The sequence below is a fragment of the Gossypium hirsutum genome, chromosome D09 (assembly GCF_007990345.1).
Source record: "Gossypium hirsutum isolate 1008001.06 chromosome D09, Gossypium_hirsutum_v2.1, whole genome shotgun sequence".
Taxonomy (NCBI): domain Eukaryota; kingdom Viridiplantae; phylum Streptophyta; class Magnoliopsida; order Malvales; family Malvaceae; genus Gossypium; species Gossypium hirsutum.
This window is the reverse complement of record NC_053445.1, coordinates 53,272,240-53,290,433: the sequence shown is the minus strand read 5'-3', so window position 1 is coordinate 53,290,433 and position 18,194 is coordinate 53,272,240. Positions and strand designations below refer to the sequence as shown.

The 18,194-nt window shown below is 29.8% G+C and overlaps 4 protein-coding genes across 8 annotated transcripts; all 4 read left to right on the top strand.

Annotated features, from left to right (window-relative positions):
- Positions 1 to 2,152: 2,152 nt before the first annotated feature.
- On the top strand, positions 2,153 to 2,683 carry LOC121220796 (glycine-rich cell wall structural protein). Its single transcript, XM_041100268.1, has one exon. The coding sequence runs from the start codon at positions 2,153 to 2,155 to the stop codon at positions 2,681 to 2,683; it is 531 nt and encodes a 176-aa protein (XP_040956202.1).
- Positions 2,684 to 4,527: 1,844 nt separating this feature from the next.
- Positions 4,528 to 5,112, top strand: LOC121220795 (glycine-rich cell wall structural protein-like). Its single transcript, XM_041100267.1, has one exon. It carries the CDS (start codon positions 4,528 to 4,530, stop codon positions 5,110 to 5,112), a length of 585 nt encoding a protein of 194 aa, XP_040956201.1.
- Positions 5,113 to 6,595: 1,483 nt separating this feature from the next.
- LOC107926461 (GDSL esterase/lipase At4g16230) lies at positions 6,596 to 11,172 on the top strand. Of its 5 annotated transcripts, none has more exons than XM_041101418.1 (5): positions 6,596 to 6,990; positions 8,070 to 8,200; positions 8,727 to 8,936; positions 9,942 to 9,989; positions 10,836 to 11,114. In XM_041101418.1, exons 1-5 carry the CDS (start codon positions 6,705 to 6,707, stop codon positions 10,962 to 10,964), a joined length of 804 nt encoding a protein of 267 aa, XP_040957352.1. In that variant the 5' UTR covers positions 6,596 to 6,704; the 3' UTR covers positions 10,965 to 11,114. The 5 variants fall into 5 exon arrangements, with proteins under 5 accessions (XP_040957352.1, XP_040957350.1, XP_016712797.2 ...); XM_041101416.1 differs by having other exon boundaries at positions 6,600 to 6,990; positions 9,737 to 9,989; positions 10,836 to 11,172; XM_041101419.1 differs by having other exon boundaries at positions 6,601 to 6,990; positions 8,727 to 8,777.
- Positions 11,173 to 13,487: 2,315 nt separating this feature from the next.
- On the top strand, positions 13,488 to 14,821 carry LOC121221052 (putative ubiquitin-conjugating enzyme E2 38). Its single transcript, XM_041101414.1, has 2 exons — positions 13,488 to 13,661; positions 13,763 to 14,821. The coding sequence occupies exons 1-2, from the start codon at positions 13,652 to 13,654 to the stop codon at positions 14,704 to 14,706; spliced, it is 954 nt and encodes a 317-aa protein (XP_040957348.1). The 5' UTR covers positions 13,488 to 13,651; the 3' UTR covers positions 14,707 to 14,821.
- The last annotated feature ends 3,373 nt before the right edge of the window (positions 14,822 to 18,194 follow it).

The window sequence follows — 18,194 nt, the reverse complement described above, 5'->3', positions numbered from 1 at the left end:
TTAAACTATCAATGTTATATCTATAAGGTCCTTTCATTACTAAAATCATTAATTTAACTGTTAAATTAGATGTTAAATCTTATATGGCATAGTTTAAAATAATTTTTTTAAATATTGTAAATATTGATTTTGGGGTTTTCGAAGCTTTTAGAAAAATCTTATTGCTCTCTCTCTTTGTAAAAGACACACACTCTCTTGTTTTATTTTATTTTTAGATTTTACTTTTTAAAATTTATGCAATAATGTTTTTTTAACTCATTTTAAATTATGCTATGTAAGATTTGACCTGTACATTTTGATTTGGAATCATTCGATATATGATAGTCACATTAAACTTTGACTAAATTCGAAGTGACTACTCAAATTGAAACCATATAAATTGAACAACAATTAAAACACATCACATGGGCCAACGGATTGATTAATGCGAAGGTCATACATCTTTAAATATTCAAGTTTTAAGTTTCACATTACATAATTACGGTATCTAAAATTTCAATCCCATCAAATATAAATTTTATTCAATTTTCCGCGGAGTATAATAATATCATTTTTAAAAGCAAAACATATCACATGGGATGGGTTTACTTTTTTAAAAAATTTCATAGCAATATTAAAGGCTGCAGGAGGAAGTTATAAATGTGTTCATAGCATCATCATCTTCACCTTCGTACACATACATGTTCATCGGGTCCCATATCACACGACCACTCAACGTCAATATTGCAAAATTAGGCTATGCCGTATGCGTAAATGCTTCAATTCTGCTCGATTATTATAAAATTTTGTAAGCTAAAATAAGAATTTTTATATTAAAAAAACGTAAATTTGAATTATTAATTTCGAGAGACATCAAAATCTAATTTTTCTAAGACCCTTGCATGGTTTTTTACATCTACTCCTAATACTAACTCGAGTATGAGTAATTTTATTATGAATTTTAAACATTTTTTTTGACATAATACTTAAAATTCTTTATAGTCCCTCCCCTAACCCATAAATAAGAAGATAATACACTGTAATACATTTAAACTCACATTTTCTTACATTAATAATAATATCTAAAATTAACTTATGTTTTGAGCTTAAATTTCTTTAAAGTCTTAATATCCTCTACTCGAGACATAAGTATTAAAAATTCCAATCATGGTTAATTTAAATAACGTATTCACCCAAATTGATCGTAACCATGTTTATTACAATTTATAATTATGATAAACTACAATATAATAACAAAAAACGCGTTTATGATCATAATTTAAATCCCAATTTAAATGATTATAAATATATATCGGCAGAGAGTACAATCAGTCGTCTAGACTTTTTAGGGTGATGGCCTAGCTCTGGCAAGCATTAGCGAAATTAGCCAAGGCTAGAGGTAGTTGAGAAGACGAGACTATATTAATTGCTATGCCACCGTCCAAATTAGGGTTTTTCTTTTTATATTTAATGCATCATTTTATACTTGAATTTTACAATTTTTTGGGTATTTATATATATATATTTATATTTAATAAAAGTAAAATATTTAGATACTTAAAAGTGATTGTGTTAATTTTTTTTAATATTAATCCATATTTTAGGATTGATTTGATGAAATGCAATTACTAATGTTATTAGCTTTGAATTTTCATGAAATAAATAATAAAATAATTAAGTGTTAATTGTGAATTTGTTTAATTTGTAAATATAATAGGATGGGTGTGATTTTTTCTGATTTTAGGATTTAAAAATTAATTGTTAATATTATTAGTTAATTATGATGTTAATCATATCAACCCCAAAACTTAAATTAAACAGTAAAAATTAACATGGTTTACTGTTAGTACCAAAAACGTATTTCTTTTATAAAATACATGTATTACATTGAAAAGAGAAGTCAAATATTCACGTTAAAAAAGTACAAAACCCGAATACCAAATGATGTAATAATTTTTTTTCAAAGATATTTGAAAATTGAGCCATTAGGTTAAACGTAGAATACATTATAGAATATATTTGCATATTTGCTTGCAAATCTAAAAATCTTCAACTAATCAACTGCCTGCATTTATGATATATGTATATATATAGGAGGTTGTTTGCTAAGTTCATATGCTCAACATTTATCGAAATTAAGAGTTGAGTGTTTTACTTTTTATTTTCTTGGAAAATGGCCGGGAAAGTGAGTTCCAAGAGACTAGGAGTGTTTGCATTGATGTTTGTGTTTGCTATAGGGATAGCTGAGTGTAGAAAGTTTGAGAAGGAGAATTTGGGTGGTGGTTTTGGTGGTGGTGCTGGAGGAGGGCTTGGTGGTGGTTTAGGAGGTGGGGCTGGTGGGGGTGCAGGAGGAGGGCTCGGTGGCGGCGGTGGGGGTGGATTAGGTGGTGGTGCTGGAGGAGGGCTTGGCGGGGGTGCCGGTTTAGGAGGTGGAGCTGGTGGTGGTGCTGGAGGAGGGCTTGGTGGTGGTTTAGGAGGAGGAGCCGGTGGGGGTGCTGGAGGAGGGCTTGGCGGGGGTGCCGGTTTAGGAGGTGGAGCTGGTGGTGGTGCTGGAGCAGGTGGCGGTCTTGGAGGAGGGCTTGGTGGTGGGGGTGGTGCAGGTGGTGGAGTTGGAGGAGGAATTGGAGGTGGTGCCGGTGGAGGTGTAGGTGGAGGTGGTGGATTCGGTGGTGGTGCTGGTGGAGGAATTGGAGGAGGATTTTAGTGTCAAAATGTGCATGGTACATGGTGCTAACCATGCAAATTATCCATACGATCAGTGGCATGCTAGTAAGCATATATGGCAATGTTATAGTATTAGTAATTAAAAAGAAGGTGGAAATTAAGCTTAATGCTGGTTTATTCTACCCAAACAAAAGCTGCAAAATGCTTCTTGTATTCTATTAATCACGTTTTTGTTTTTCTGCCTTCATTACTAGGATTTATGTACTTGTTTTCTATTAATTATAATTCAAATCAATTCAATAATGGTTGATTGTCAATAATTTTTACTTTTTTTTTGTAATTTAAAATATTTTACTTTAACAACGAAATACACATTGTATACTAATTAATATGATAATTATATGTTCATTAACTTACTTTTAATTCAACAATTCAATTTTTATTGGTTGATTTCGATTTTAATGAAGTAAACAAATCATGCTCATGATGATGATAGTACCAAAAATAAGAAAAATAATTTGATAGAGTCTTAACTCGATTGGTATCGACATTATTGTTAGTGTAATTTTTTGTTTGAAATTGACTTAACTTCAAATATTATATTATTGTTCAAAATATACTTAAAAATTTCTCGAAACTATTCAAACTATCATTTTCATTTTAAATTAGTTTTCAAATTTTAAAATCTTCTAATTACATCCCTATTTTATCAATGTTATATTAATTAGGTCCTTCAATTATTAAAACCATTAATTTAACCATTAAATGACATGTTAAATCTTATGTAACATAATTCAAAATGAAAATTTTAAAGAAAAGTAAGTACAGCATGACTTTTAATAGTAAAAACTAAAAATAAAGTAAAACTGAAAAAAAGAAAAAGAAAAAGAGAGTAAGCGATAAAACTTTTGTAAAAATTTTGAAAACCTCAAAACCAATATTTTTACAAAGAAAAGCAAGATTGCAAAAAGGACCAAATTACACAATGTGTAAATGTTGAGAGTTAGATTTATTTATAATCAAAACTAAATTGACACAATGTATAAATGTTGAGATTTAAAGTTGTTATTGTGATAATTTTAAAAGCTGTCACTATTAGGCAACTGGTGACAAAAAAGACAAAATTGAATAGTTGGGTGACCATTTTGTAATTTTTCATAGTTGGGTGATCAAAATTTTTTTTACTAATAGTTGAGTGACCAGCTTGTAACTTTTCATAGTTGAGTGGTCAAATTTTTTTTACTAATAGTTGAGTGACCAGTTTGTAACTTTTCATAGTTGGACAGCCAAAAAAGAAAAAGTTGAATAGTTAGGTGATTATTTTATAACTTTAATGGTTAGATAACCAAAAAAAAATACTAATAGTTCGGTGACTACTAGTGTAACTTATGCTTTGTTTATTTGTGCTTTATTTATCTTTTGCCTAACACATCCGGTGCACGGGAAAGAAGGGAGGAGGAGACAGGGGTCTGACCCCCTAAAATGAAAAATTATTATTTTTAATCCCCTAATAGTGAAATTACATTTTAGGTGTCAAAAATTTTAAGGTTCAACTTGCTAGTGCATATGTATTAATCTATGTAACATGTAATTTATATTGGGTTTTTCATGGTATGTTACTTCACATTTTAGCCAAGTGTCCGAACTTAATTTCATGTCTAATTATAGGGTTAATTCACGCCAAGCTAAATCTAAAACTTAGACAATGACTGATTCAAATCCAAGAAAATTGTGAAGGAAAAAAAGCAACACCTGTTGATATGGGAAACCTTTTTATAGTATAAAATATAATATATAAGCATAGATTAAGAGTTTTGTACCAAACAGATGGATTTGAAAGTTGAGAGTGTTTTACTTTTTATTTTTTGGAAAATGGTCGGAAAAATGATTTCCAAGAGATTGAGAGTGCTTGCATTGATGTTTATGTTTGTTTTAGGGATAGTTGAGTGTCGAAACTTTGAGGAGGATTTGGATGGTGGTGCTAGGAGAGAGCTTACTTTTGGTGGTTTTAGTGGGGGTGGGGGAGCCAAAGGAGGATTTGGCGGCGGCGGCGGTTTTGGAGGTGGTTTTGGAGTAGGGATTAGTGGTGGTGGTGGTGCTAGAGGTGGAGCTGGTGGGGGTGCAGGAGGAGGGCTCGGTGGCGGCGGTGGGGGTGGATTAGGTGGTGGTGGTGGTGCTAGCGGTGGAGCTAGTGGGGGTGCTGGTGCTGGTGGTGGTGCTAGTGCTAGTGCTAGTGCTGGAGGTGGAGCTAGTGGGGGTGCTGGTGCTGGTGCTAGAGGTGGAGCTGGTGCTGGTGTCCAAGGAGGAGTCAAAGGTGGTGCAGGTGGTAATGCTAGAGGAGGCGTAGGTGGAGGAGCTGGAGGAGGTGCAGGTGGAAGAGCTAGTGGTGGTGGAAAATTTGGAGGTAGTGTAAGTGGTGGGTTTAGTGTTGGCGGCGGCGGCGGCGGAAGAATTGGAGGAGGATTTTAATTCCAAAATGTGATAATATTTGTTGCAACCATGAATATTATCCGTATTATAGTAGCAACCGTAGCATTAATAATTAGCAAAATAAAAAGAAAAAACAGCTGCAAAATGCTTTTTAGTTACTAAACTTTTATACTAAATATTAATTAAATTTTTGTTTTCCTATTTTTATTAGTGTTTTGGTATTGTTAAGAAAATGCGAATTTTGTAAATAAATAGGATTTTCAATGATGTTTGTTTGTTGGGTACCATATATATTTACAATCTTGTCAATAAAATTTTTTTCATTTTATTGTTTGAAATTTAAAATATTTTGTATACTAATTATATGTTCAATATTTAAATAATTTTACCATTTTTTTAGCTTATATGATTATAATTTTTAAAGGATCAAATCAAATTGTTATCCTTTTTAAGATGGTCAAAGTATAATTTTACCATTATTAATTTAAACTTTTATAAACTATTAAAAAACTTAAATAATTCTTTTTCTATTTTAAAGAGGACCGGATCCCCTGCCATCTCCTAACTTCGCCACTGGATAGAGCTCTCATCAATAATTTACAAAATATAAATTTAAATCCTATTGTCCTATGAAAAAAATTAGTAGGGTCAATTCAAAAGGGAAAGAATCTTACCCTAAACCCTAAACTTATCAAAATAATTGTTAAAACTTTTAAATACCATTCTACAATCAAAGTTATGGTTTCATAATTTCTTATTTTTTTATCATTAATATTTTAATAATTTTCATATTTTATTCATATAAAGTATGTACGTTAAATTTGTTTCATATAAAGATATTGGATCGATTCAAAAATTTACCATTAATGTCATAATGATTTAACCGTCATATTTTATATGATACTCATATAGAGTTTGCACGCCAAATTTGTTTCATACAAAGATATCGGATTAATTTAAAATTTTATATGCATGACAAGTACAATTATATCGATAAACTCAACGGTTGAATCGTTAAAATATTAATCGTACAAAAAATTATGCATTTATGTAAGTGGATCCCCTTCTCTTTATGCGTAAAAAAGAAGAAGAAGAAAAAGAGAAGTTGCTTGATAATAGTGTTGGCGTTTTAAATCATACATATTTAAAGGATTAGGGGTTTAAGATTTAGTATTTAATGTATAATATTAGGGATTAAAATTTACAGCTTAGGTGAAATTACTTTTTAGGGTTAGGAATCGACTAGTGTTCAATTATTATTAAGATTTAGGATTGGATAAGAGTTTAAGAATGAGGGTTTAATTATTTTTTAGGGTTTTGGGTTACTTAAGGTTTGAAGGTGAGGATATAAAATTTACATTTGTAAAACAATTAATAAATATTGAAATTTTAAAATTCGGAAAGTACAAAACATAAAAATAATTAAATTAAAACTAAAACATAGAAACTAAATCTACCACTTAAATATAATACAGAGATTAATAGTCCTTAAAAAAACTACCATTAACTAACCTTAAGCTAAGTTGCTTTAGCTATGCTTTCAGAAAAAGCGAAGTAGCTTTAGCTACAAAAGATGTTTGGTCAATCATGCGTTTAATTTTCTTGGGGAATGAAAAAATGCATAAACATTGATGATTTCACAGAGTCCGACATTAATTTGGATCAAATGGTTGAACATGTTTTTGGTTCCCCGAGTTATGTTTCGAATTTCAGCATCTTTAATCTTCTTTTTGTTCAATATTATGTCAGCTGAGAAGATTCCGACGATCTTCATATTCGGAGATTCCATAGTTGATGTCGGAAACAACAATTACATCAACACATTAGCCAAGGCAATGTTTCCAAATGGAATAGACTTTTGCAAGAACTGTCTCTCTGGGAGATTCACTAACGGTAGAACGGTGATTGATATCTTAGGCAAGTTTCTTCTTCTTCAGTAACTTTTTTTGTATGATAAATATATTTTTTATCGTATCATGTATCATGTTTATCCGTGATTGAAATTGAAATAATAAAATACAATTGTAATATTGTAACATTTAGTCCCACTTTAGAAAACTTGAAGTGTACAACATGATATATATATATATATATATATGAATGATTGATCCGTTTTTATCTATACTTGAAATCCAACCTAATTAAATCAAATCTAATTTGACCCAATCTAATTTGAGCATTAAAAGACAATAACCAAAACAAGCCTAACCCAACCCCAAAAAATTTATTCAAATTAAAAATGACTCAACTCTAAAATGATCCTAACACGAGATGGCTCAACTTGAAACCAGAGGCAATCTAAGAGGAGCAGACAAGGATCTTGGCTCAAAAATGAAAAATATTTAATTAAGTCATTTTATAAATAAAGAAACTATAAATTAATATATAGTGAAATTGCACTTTGTCCTCCCAAAAAATCAATTCAGTCCTCTTATAACTAAAAAAATAAATTGATATATAGTAAAATTATACTTTAGTCCTCTTAAAAATGAAAAAAAAAATTGTTTAGTCCCTTCAACAATGATGAAATTATAAATTAATATAAGATAAACTTATATTTTGATCTATAAAAAAATTATAATTAAATTTTGGTCCTCACTAACAAAATTTCTCAATTCACCATTACTTGGAATCCTGATTATCAAACCTGAATGATTAGAATCTAAAATAATTTGAATCTAAAATCACCCAAAATTTAAAAAATCCTACTCAAGATAATTCGAACGAAAAAATCCAAACACCAAAACAAAAATATAGAAAAATTTTAAAATTTAAATTCAACTATTCCAAGACAAACTCTACCTGTTCAATTGATAGATCTAATATATATATATAGAGAGAAACTTACGACTATACTTATGAGACAGAACTGTGAAGCTTTCGAGCCGAAGCGAATAATATCTCATAAGAGGAATACAAATTTTTTTCGAATTCCGTGTTTCGAACAACACAGATTGAGAATTTTTTTTTTTTGGTTTCAACTTTGTTTGTGGCAGAACAGCGTTTGGGTGCCAAAGATTTCAGGCCTCCATATTTGGCTCCTAATACCACAGGCGACGTCGTTTTAAGAGGTGTAAATTACGCATCTTCTGGTTCTGGAATTTTGAACGACACTGGATTAATCTGGGTAACATTTTTAGTCATTGAATTATATTTAAATTGTGGAATTAGCCCTTATACTTTAATTTAGTGAATTTTAGTCATTGCATTTTTCGAATTTTAAAATTTCATTATTCATTCAAATTATTAGTAATTTAGTGAATTTTAGTCATTGCATTTTTCGAATTTTAAAATTTCATTATTCATTCAAATTATTATCCTAATATGATTTTTTTGTAAGTATTATGTGATAATAATAAGTTGATATGTCATTTTACATTTGATAATATATTTGTTATATAATATTTTAGAAATAGTAAAATTTAACTTAATAAATTTAATATCTATATTGAGGCCAGAATTAAAATTTTAAAATTCGAAAAATACAGTCTGCACTCTCCATGGACTAAAAATTACCAAATTAAAGTACATACTAAATTCACAATTTAAATATATCATAGGGACTAATAGCATTATTTAACCTTGAAATTTTGATGCAAAAAGCAGCTATAAGATCTAATTCGATAACAATGATTGTTTTTTTTTAATTACAGGGTGGGCGTATTAGCTTAGATGAGCAAATCAGTAACTTCAAGGAAACTAAGGCAAGAATTGTCTCAATAATCGGCAGACGTGAGACTAAAAGGCTGCTTAAACATCAATCATTGTTCATCGTTGTTACTGGTTCAAATGATTTCTTTTTGGGGAAAGAAATGATATCTGATGGGTCGTTTTTAAGTTCGAAATTTGAATCTCAACTTAGAGTAAATATTATTATCTTAAAAATTCTATTTTAATCTTATTGTAGGGAAATCGATTCTATTAGAATAAGTTGCTAAGTATTGTTCATTGAGAATTGACGGATCTCTGAATGAACCGTTATTGTTCTTGATATGGGTTTTGTTTTCCGACTCTACTAAGTATCCAAGTACCTGAAAAGGAGATGGTACCGGTTTTATAGAATAGGAGTGACTCACTCACTAAAAAATTCTCATATTTGTGCTTGGTGAGATTTGAATCGGTTAAATTACTTTTTGGAGCATCAACTTGGCAACTATTCCTACATTGGGGTTTCAACTTTTTTTTTTCAAGTTAGGCCTTGAACTTGGTAATTGTTCTCACGTTAGGGTTTAAATTTTTTATTCGGTTCAAGTTAGTCCCTGATATTTCTTTGAAAACCCTAATATGAGAACAATTGCCTAGTTCAAGCCCCAATGTGAGAATGATTACTAAGTTTATGGCCTAACTTGGACAAAAAAATTCAGGCCCCGAAATAAGAATAGTTACCAAATTTAGACTCTAAGTAGTGATTTAACCCATTTGAACCTTTATACCATACATACATATATGGCATTGTATGCTTTCACTTTGTGAATCTGTTGTCTCTTTAAATATATGAGTTCTCGACAAAGTAATAAGACAAAACTTTTACCGAAAACAATACTAGAAGTGTTGCCATCAGTTCCAATCGAACAATACTACACTTCCTAAAGAGTGAAATCCTCAACAAATTTAATATATGTACCTTAGAAAATCTTAATGATTTTTTTTTTAAATTATGCAGAAACTTTATTATTTGGAAGCTAGAAAAATTATTGTGACAAATATTCCAAGATTTGGGTGCACACCTTTTGAAAGAGACAAAAATCCAAATGCCAAAGGCTGCATTGCTTCGTTTAACGAGGATATCAGTTCATACAACAAAAGATTGAAGAGGCTACTTATGGATCTTACTGCCAATCTCACTGCTTCAACCTTTGTTTATGCAGATATTCATGCAATGCTTAAAGATATCCTCCAGAATTATCGATCTTACGGTGCGTATCGCATTATCTTTATATTACTCTTAACTCTTTATTTATTTGTTTTTTTTAAATATTATATTTGAAACTCACACTAATTAAATATAAAGACGTGAAAAAAAAAATAAAGAGAGCACAATTTCATATATATAACTTAAAAATTCAAGTGTGAATAACATAAACGGTACGGGTATCAGGGGTGAAGTCTGAAAACATTTTTGGGAAGTTAGAATTTAATTGTATATTTTTACGATAGTAAAAATATAATTTTATCATTTTTATAGCCTATATCTTTATAAATCTTAAAAGATTAAATCAAATTTTTATCTTTTTAGAGGCTAAAGTACAATTTTACTTCCATTTTAAAGAGATTTGAACTCCTACCAGTCCCTGAATTCACCACTGACTGAATATATGGCATTTATGTTGTTGAGATTTTTCTAAAAAAATAATGTATATATCATAAATTCACATATGAGTAAATGGGTGCAATCCTTCTGGAATTCAAATACATATGTGAATCAGAGTCAAGTAAATTTGGATTAAATTATTTTTGGTTTAAAATTTTTAGACCATTTTAAGTGGTTATTTTGAGTTAAGGTCATTTAATTTTGATGTTTGAGGTTTTTTAGTATAAACATTACAAGTTTAGATTGTTTTAGGTTGAAGTTAGCTTTGGATTAGAGTCAATTCAAGTTGTTGAGTTTTTATGATTAAATTGAGTTGATTCAAGTTTGAGTTAAATCAGAATTGATAAATCTCGATTGGATCATTAAAAAAAAAGTAAACATATTCATCCTCAACAAATATTCATATCCGACACTGAAATATGAAATCTTGTTTTATTGTGTTTTTCCACAGGATTTGAAAACTCGGACGATGCATGTTGTCACAAAGTCGGAGTTCATGGGGGTCTACTCCCATGCTTTTCATTATCCAAAATTTGTTCAAATCGAACCAAATATGTATTTTGGGATGCATTCCATTTGACAGAAACCAGTAATGTGATCGTAGCGAGCCACATGATGGACGGAGGCCCGAAGTTCATGTCCCCGATGAACATCCGACAATTAATGTATTCTTCAACTGTTCATCCCGATGATTAGGGTTTAACATCCAATCTATTATTTTTTTCACCCATTCATTTCCAACACTAATCCTCACCGTTCAAATGATTTAGAAGTAGCCAATTTTAATCTCTAAATCATACTTTAGTCCTAGATGCATTAAAAAATAAAAGTTCAAGCAAGGAAAAATAATATATCGAATCATAAATTCAAAATAAAATAAAGAATAAACTATCAAAATAGTCACTTTTGTTTCCTTCAGGTTACATTTTAGTCACTTATATTTGGAATATTACGTTTTGGTCACTTATGTTATTGTCTTGTAACATTTTAGTCACTGAGTGTTAATTGTCATTAACTGTGTAACAGTAACCTGATGTGGCACGTTAAATCATGATTTCAAACGAAAATTTTAGGTTAAATTATACAATTGGTCCCTATATTTTTTCGTTTTGAGAAATTTAATTTTTTTTCTTTTACGTTAAAAGAGATGGAGAAGGGAGAAAAATAGAGGGAGAAACAGAAGAGAATGAAAAAAAAAAGAAGAAGGGAAAGTTAAAAGAATATAAAAGAAAAAAAGTGCTTAAAACAAAAGAAAAATTTGGGGACCAATTGTATGATTTAACCTAAAATTTTTGTTTGAAATGATGATTTAACGTGTCACGTCAGCTTACCGTTACATTGTTAACGACGATTAACGGCTCAGTGACTAAAATGTTACAACATGTTAACGTAAGTGACTTAAACGTAACATTCCAAACATAAGTAACTAAAATGTAATCTAAGAGAAACAAAAATGACTATTTTGATAGTTTACCCTAAAATAAAATAAAAAGCTCAAACAAATTGAAGGAGGAATGGTTGTTTATAAGCTTATGTTTAAAATTAATTTCTAATCTAGAAATTAAATTTATTTTTTTAAATATGTAGGATAATAAGATTTTCAAATTATTTATCAAATTCTAAATAATAATAAAAAATATAATCAATCTTTATTTTGAGAAAGAATTCAAAATTCATTAGGAATTTTTTAAATTTAGTTTTTCTTTCAACAATTTCATTATAAGTTCTGATTATATTCGTTTTGATACATTGCTTAAAACTACCTATATCCCCTCCCCAACCCATAAATAGGAGGATAATGAACTTCAGTCCACTCAAACTTATATCCTCCTACATTGACAACAATACTCATGTTAATCAAGTTAAGACTCAATCGGGTTTTTTAAAATTAATTAAATTCAAAAGGGAAGATAAATTCTAATATGTTTTGTGATAGAGATTTGAACCAATAGATTAGAAATTTAACTAAATAATTAAAAATAATTAACTATATACTTTAAAACTTTGGATAAATCTTTGAAGGTAAAGTAGATAATATTACTTAAATATAAAATTATTTTTTTTTGAAAAAAATAAAATTAGATATAATAACTAAAATTAACTTATCCTTATCAACGTATCAACAATGCTATTAGACGTAATTTTACATGTTTATATTTAATAAAATAGTAGATTTTTATTTTATGTAATTAACCTAAAGATTTAAATCATTAAATATAATTAAAATATACGTAGATTATTGCTTTTTTTAAATCATAATTTAAACATGAATGAAAAAAATAATGAAATTCGCTTTTTGTGTGTGTGATTTTTTAGCTACTGATGAAAATTCCTAAAAATGATGATTTATTTTATAATGGTAAGTTTTATATTTTGTATTATTAAAATACTAGTAAATTTTGACATAAAATTGAAGGGTAAATTATATCTTAGTTCATTAAATTATTAGTAAATTTATATTTTTGGTCATTTAACTTCAAAATGATCACTGAATATTATTTGGAAATATTCATTTAAGTTATTGAACTATCTAAAAGTTTTTATTTAAGTCATTAGTATATTAAGTTTTTTTAAAAGGTCCAACTAGCGAGCTCTAAACGATGATTTAATGATCAATATGGTAGACCAACACTTATCGGCTAGTAGAAAAACATACTTTAGATTGAATTCGATCTAACTTTCAGTTTTGGATATTGAAAAAAGTTGTTTGAATTTTAGTTTGTAGACTCATTACTTTCAAAGTTGTTTTATGAAAAAAAACTGAACAGTAGGAAAGAAGCGAAAGGAGAGCTTTCGTTTGGTGCAAACAATCCTAAGAAATAAGGCTATACAACAATTATTTTAATAGTCCAATGACTTAAATGAAAACATTAAAATAAATCAGTGACTATTTTGTAACTTTTTTAAATTGAGTTTCTAAAACATAAATTTATAATAGTTTAATCATCTTGCGTGCAGATTACCCAAATATCAAATAATAACCATAAACACAATTTTTTTTTTCAATTTTCCAATTTTCATATCTACTTTAAATTCCATATATATAAAAATAATAATTATATCTAATCATAGAAATTAACTTCTATTAAAACTCTTGAAAACCCTAAACTTAACCTATTGAAAAAAAATTATTTTCTTTTTTCAGTCATGAAAGAGAGATTTTGAGTTATTATCTTCACTCTTACCTCTCTGTATCACTCTGCCGCTGCCGCTGCCGCTGCCGCTGCCGCTGCCGCTGTCGTTGCCATTGACGCCATTGAAAACTAAATGGCTTTAGGTACCTCTTTCAACTCATTCCACTCTTAAAACTCAGGGCTTTTCTTTATGAAGAAAATTTGGTTAAAATCGTATGCATGTTCTTCATGTTCATAATTGCAGGGCACGAGCAAGTTGGTGTTAATAAGTTCAAGCAATTCGATTGCGTTGTTGATTATTCAGATCATTATTATTATCATCAATCCAAGCCGAACCAAAAGAGCAACAGCCATGGAACGATGATGATCAATAACAGGAACACCATGAAAAGGATCATGAAAGAATGGGAAATCTTAGAAAAAAACTTACCACCATCAATTTTCATTAGGGTTTATGAAGGGAGGATTGATCTTTTAAGAGCCGCCATTATTGGAGCTTCAAAAACACCGTATCACAATGGGCTTTTCTTCTTCGATTTACAGTTCCCTTCCGATTACCCCAACAATCCACCCAAAGTGTATTACCGTTCTTTTGGTTTGAGATTAAACCCTAATTTGTACAATAGTGGGTACGTTTGTTTAAGCTTATTGAACACTTGGGGCGGTAAAGGGACTGAACGGTGGTGTCCCGATGAATCGACGATTTTACAAGTCTTGCTTTCTTTACAAGGACTGGTTCTTAACGAGAAACCGTATTACAATGAACCGGGGATTAAACCGGCGTGGTCTTGGGAATCTTACAACGCCGATGTTTTCGCTTTGTCTTGTAAAACGATGCTGTATTTGATGAAAAAACCGGCGAGGAATTTCGAGTGTTTTATCGCCGCGCATTTTAGAGACCATGCGAGTGTTATATTGAAAGCTTGTGTTGCTTATCGGAACGGCCGGGTTCGGATCGGGTTATTCGACGGTGATGCTCCGGTTGGGTCGAAGAAGAAGAAAGTTAATGTGTCGAAGAAATTTAAGGATTCCATGAATGAGCTTTACCCTGAGCTTTATAAAGCTTTTAATCGCATTGGTGCTTCGTTGAAGAACTTGCCGGAGAAGTTGGAGGATGACGGAGACGGAAAGCCGGCGAATGGCATTATCGGAAAACTAAAAAGGTTTTGGGAAGCCATGACAGCTTAGATGAAAGAACTGGTAGGCAAAAATGGTATAATCTTTTTTTACTTTTGGATTTTAGTTTTATTATTTTGCAGTACTAAGCTTGGTTAATCTCTCTTATGGAGTTTATGCATTTTGATGTGAAATTTAGTTTTTTTTTTTAATTTTAATTCCCAACTCAAAAGTTCTTGTTGGTGAATTCAAATTCATCCTTGGAGCCAAGTCAAAAAAAAAAAAATGGGTCGAGATTAAGTAAATTATATATTTTTATAAGAGTTCAAACGCAATTTTATTATTGTATTAACATAAATAATTGAAGTAGTTTTTAGAAAGAGTAAATCAAAATTTTAACTTTTTAGGGTCAAATTATAAATTTGACATTTATATACTTCAATGTTATAAAACATCATGGGCTAGAAGCATAATTTTCTATTTTAGGTAGAACCCCTGCTTTAACCAATCCGATCCTAAAAATAGTTTACCAGCAACTTCTTATAAAATCATACAAATTTAAAAATAGAAAAAATTAAAGTTAGTATCATTAAATTTCATGGACCCACAAAATTATTCTATAATAATGTTTATACATAAGTTATCATTAAATTTTAATAGAAATTTCTACTATTGAATAAATATATTTAGGTGAAATCGATAGAAAATATGTTTTTAAAAACCCTACTCTTTAAATAGGTTTAATTAAGAGCAGTAATAATTGTCATTTTCTTTTTATAAAAACAAAAAATAATAATTTAAATTACTCAGACCACAAAAGTCACTAGCTCTATCAGATCGTAAAATTTCTAAAAGTTATGTAGGAGTTTACTCACTCATCAACTTCCCTATCAGATATCATATTAGCTAAACAGTCTGCAACTAAATTTCTCTCCCTTATGGCATGTCTTATATGTTGTAAAGCCTAAATGATCCTCCTGATCAAAGCGGAATTCGAAATATCTGAAGCCCCTTCCTAAATTTGCTTTAACCACCTTTAGACTATCAGATTGGATCAACGTCCTATCACTCCCTCGTATGTGTAAAAGAATTACTTCACCCAAGATATCCCAAAGTTCAACATTAAAAGTTTTTTTAAATATTTTTTTCCAATATATATTAAGATTAGTCTTTTCCGTTAAAAATTTCATTCATTTTTATTGTTAAAAATTGGTCATTGTATGGCAGAATAACGTATATGTGGCACGCCACATGGAATTGTCTAGTTACCCTTACAGTAATGTCGATTTTTAACGATAGAATTAGATGAATTTTTTAACAAAAAAAGACTGATTTATTCTTTGATCTGACGTAAAACAATTAATTTAGTAAATGAATAAAATGTAGTCTGACTTTTTTCAATAAGTACATAGTATAAAGTAGTAACATAACTTTAAACCTTAAAAATGAAGTTATTAAAAGAAACCAAAATCGACTTTAAAAAATTTAATCGGAAAAAAGAAATCCCTCGGCTTGTAATAGAAGAATAGGGCAACGGTCATGCCTTAAAATTTGAAAATTTTTCAATAAAAAGAAGGCAGAAACACCCAACAAGTTGCTTTGTTATTTAGCTAAAAACAACAACTTTTAGGACTTTCATAAACAAAGCCTACTTGCTGTGGTCCTAGTTGGTGTTATTATTTACCATTTTAGTCCACTTACTTTAAAAATTCCCCTCTTCATTATTTAACTATTTGTCCTTATACTTCAAAAGTAATTAACCTTAATTATAAGACACTTTTTTTCCACAAAAGAACTTGGAACTCATGCAGAAAATTTTGCAAATAGACTAGAATATCAAGCTTTTTGACACTCATTTTTAGGGTTAATTTCACCTAATATTCTTAAAAATTTATTTGGATTTTAAATTGGTTTCTAAACTTTAAATCATTATATTTGAGTTCTCAAAGTATCGGTATTGTATCAATTAGATTCTTCTATCAATTTAGTTGTTAAATGCCAATCCGGACTTGACATGAAGCATATTTGAATTACGTGGATCAAATTATAAATACGTATAAACCTATTCGCATGAATGTTTGGATTTGACATGTTAAAAAGAACAGAAAATGCCAACAAAATTCATGAGGGTTATCAATACATCAAATTTAAATTGTATCTGCAATAAATACATACGTGTTTATAATTTGATTCACGTGTTTTAAATTTGTTCGATTAAAATAAATTTTGGGAACTAATTTAAAATTTTAACCATAATTTGAGGATGTCTTACGAAATTAACCCTAATTTTAAAACTAATGGAGGTTGATAATTCGCGGCTACCCCATGTGATACATGCTTCTGAGTTTTGAAGGTCACGTGAGCTATAAAGGTCACAAGAACATTGCCCTAAATTGCCAAGAAAGAGGTTTAATTTTAAATTCCATCCCTTTACTTTATCAATATTAAGTAAGTCAGTCCCTTTAATTTATTGAAATTTAGTCCTCGTATTTTATGAATGATGTGTTTGGCAAAGAAAAAAACCACATAGCCGTATATTACATATATTACACACGTCCTTTTACACTAAAGATAAGTATTCTTGGAGATCGTTATTATACATATAGATTTTCGATCCTGTCATATATTGTTGACATATGTGAATTTTAGTATAGTCGGTCGGTTTTAATCTATTTCTTAGTTTATTTGTTTGGTAATATTTTGAATTTATTATGTGGGTACTAGAACATAATATTTGAGCTTGTTGAGCACCTGGTACGATAGAGGGTCGACCGAGCAGTGGTGCCTCAAAAAATTGGCGATCCTCTAGGTCTGCTCTCGATCTAAGTGTTGTTCCTGATGAAAAAAAAACCATTTGAGCATTATATTGAGACCTCATGTGTTAATCGAGACGGTCAAGTTCCTGTCGGATCCTTTGATGGTGACGTGTCGATTTGTTCACTTAATTGATATAATGATATGATGTTTTCAGAATTTAATTAGAATATTTCAAAGTTCGAGGACTAATTTAGAATGTGAATCATTGTTTGAGAACCATGTTATAATTACACCCAAGGTACGTACATTACGTATGAAAAATACATGCTTCTGAGTTTTGTAGGTCACGTGAATTATGAAGGTAAACTGCCAAAGAAGGTATAATTATGACTATCATCCTTCAACTTTTCTACTTTAAGAAAATTGAGATGTCAGTCCCTCTACTTTAGTTTATTAGAATTTGGTTTATTTTACGAAAACGGTAAAGTTAGTCCAAGAGAGTAACACTGATAAAACTTGATGCTAAATCACTAACTTAGAAATCAACAATCCAGTCATTCATATAAATGGAATTAGTAAAAATCAATAGTTCAACAAATTATGTAAAACAAATTAGCAAAAAAAAAAAAGAGTCCAAATCATGTGTTCAATAAAAAATGGACTAACTTATTATATTTTTAAATTTTTTATATATAATTTTAGATAAATTTTTAAAATCAGGACTAAATTGATTGAATATGTAAACATTAAGGGCTCAATTTATTATATCAATCAAAATCATCTGCAGTTGACTTAAAACATTA

What these genes read in the sequence shown, in the direction of transcription:
- LOC121220796 (XM_041100268.1), top strand. Translation starts at nt 2,153, where the DNA reads ATGGCCGGGAAAGTGAGTTCCAAGAGACTAGGAGTGTTTGCATTGATG.
- LOC121220795 (XM_041100267.1), top strand. Translation starts at nt 4,528, where the DNA reads ATGATTTCCAAGAGATTGAGAGTGCTTGCATTGATGTTTATGTTTGTT.
- LOC107926461 (XM_041101416.1), top strand. Translation starts at nt 6,705, where the DNA reads ATGATTTCACAGAGTCCGACATTAATTTGGATCAAATGGTTGAACATG. An exon ending in AACGGTGATTGATATCTTAG is followed by an intron (nt 6,991 to 8,069) that starts GCAAGTTTCTTC and finishes TGTTTGTGGCAG; the next exon opens with AACAGCGTTTGGGTGCCAAA. An exon ending in AATTTGAATCTCAACTTAGA is followed by an intron (nt 8,937 to 9,736) that starts GTAAATATTATT and finishes TAAATTATGCAG; the next exon opens with AAACTTTATTATTTGGAAGC.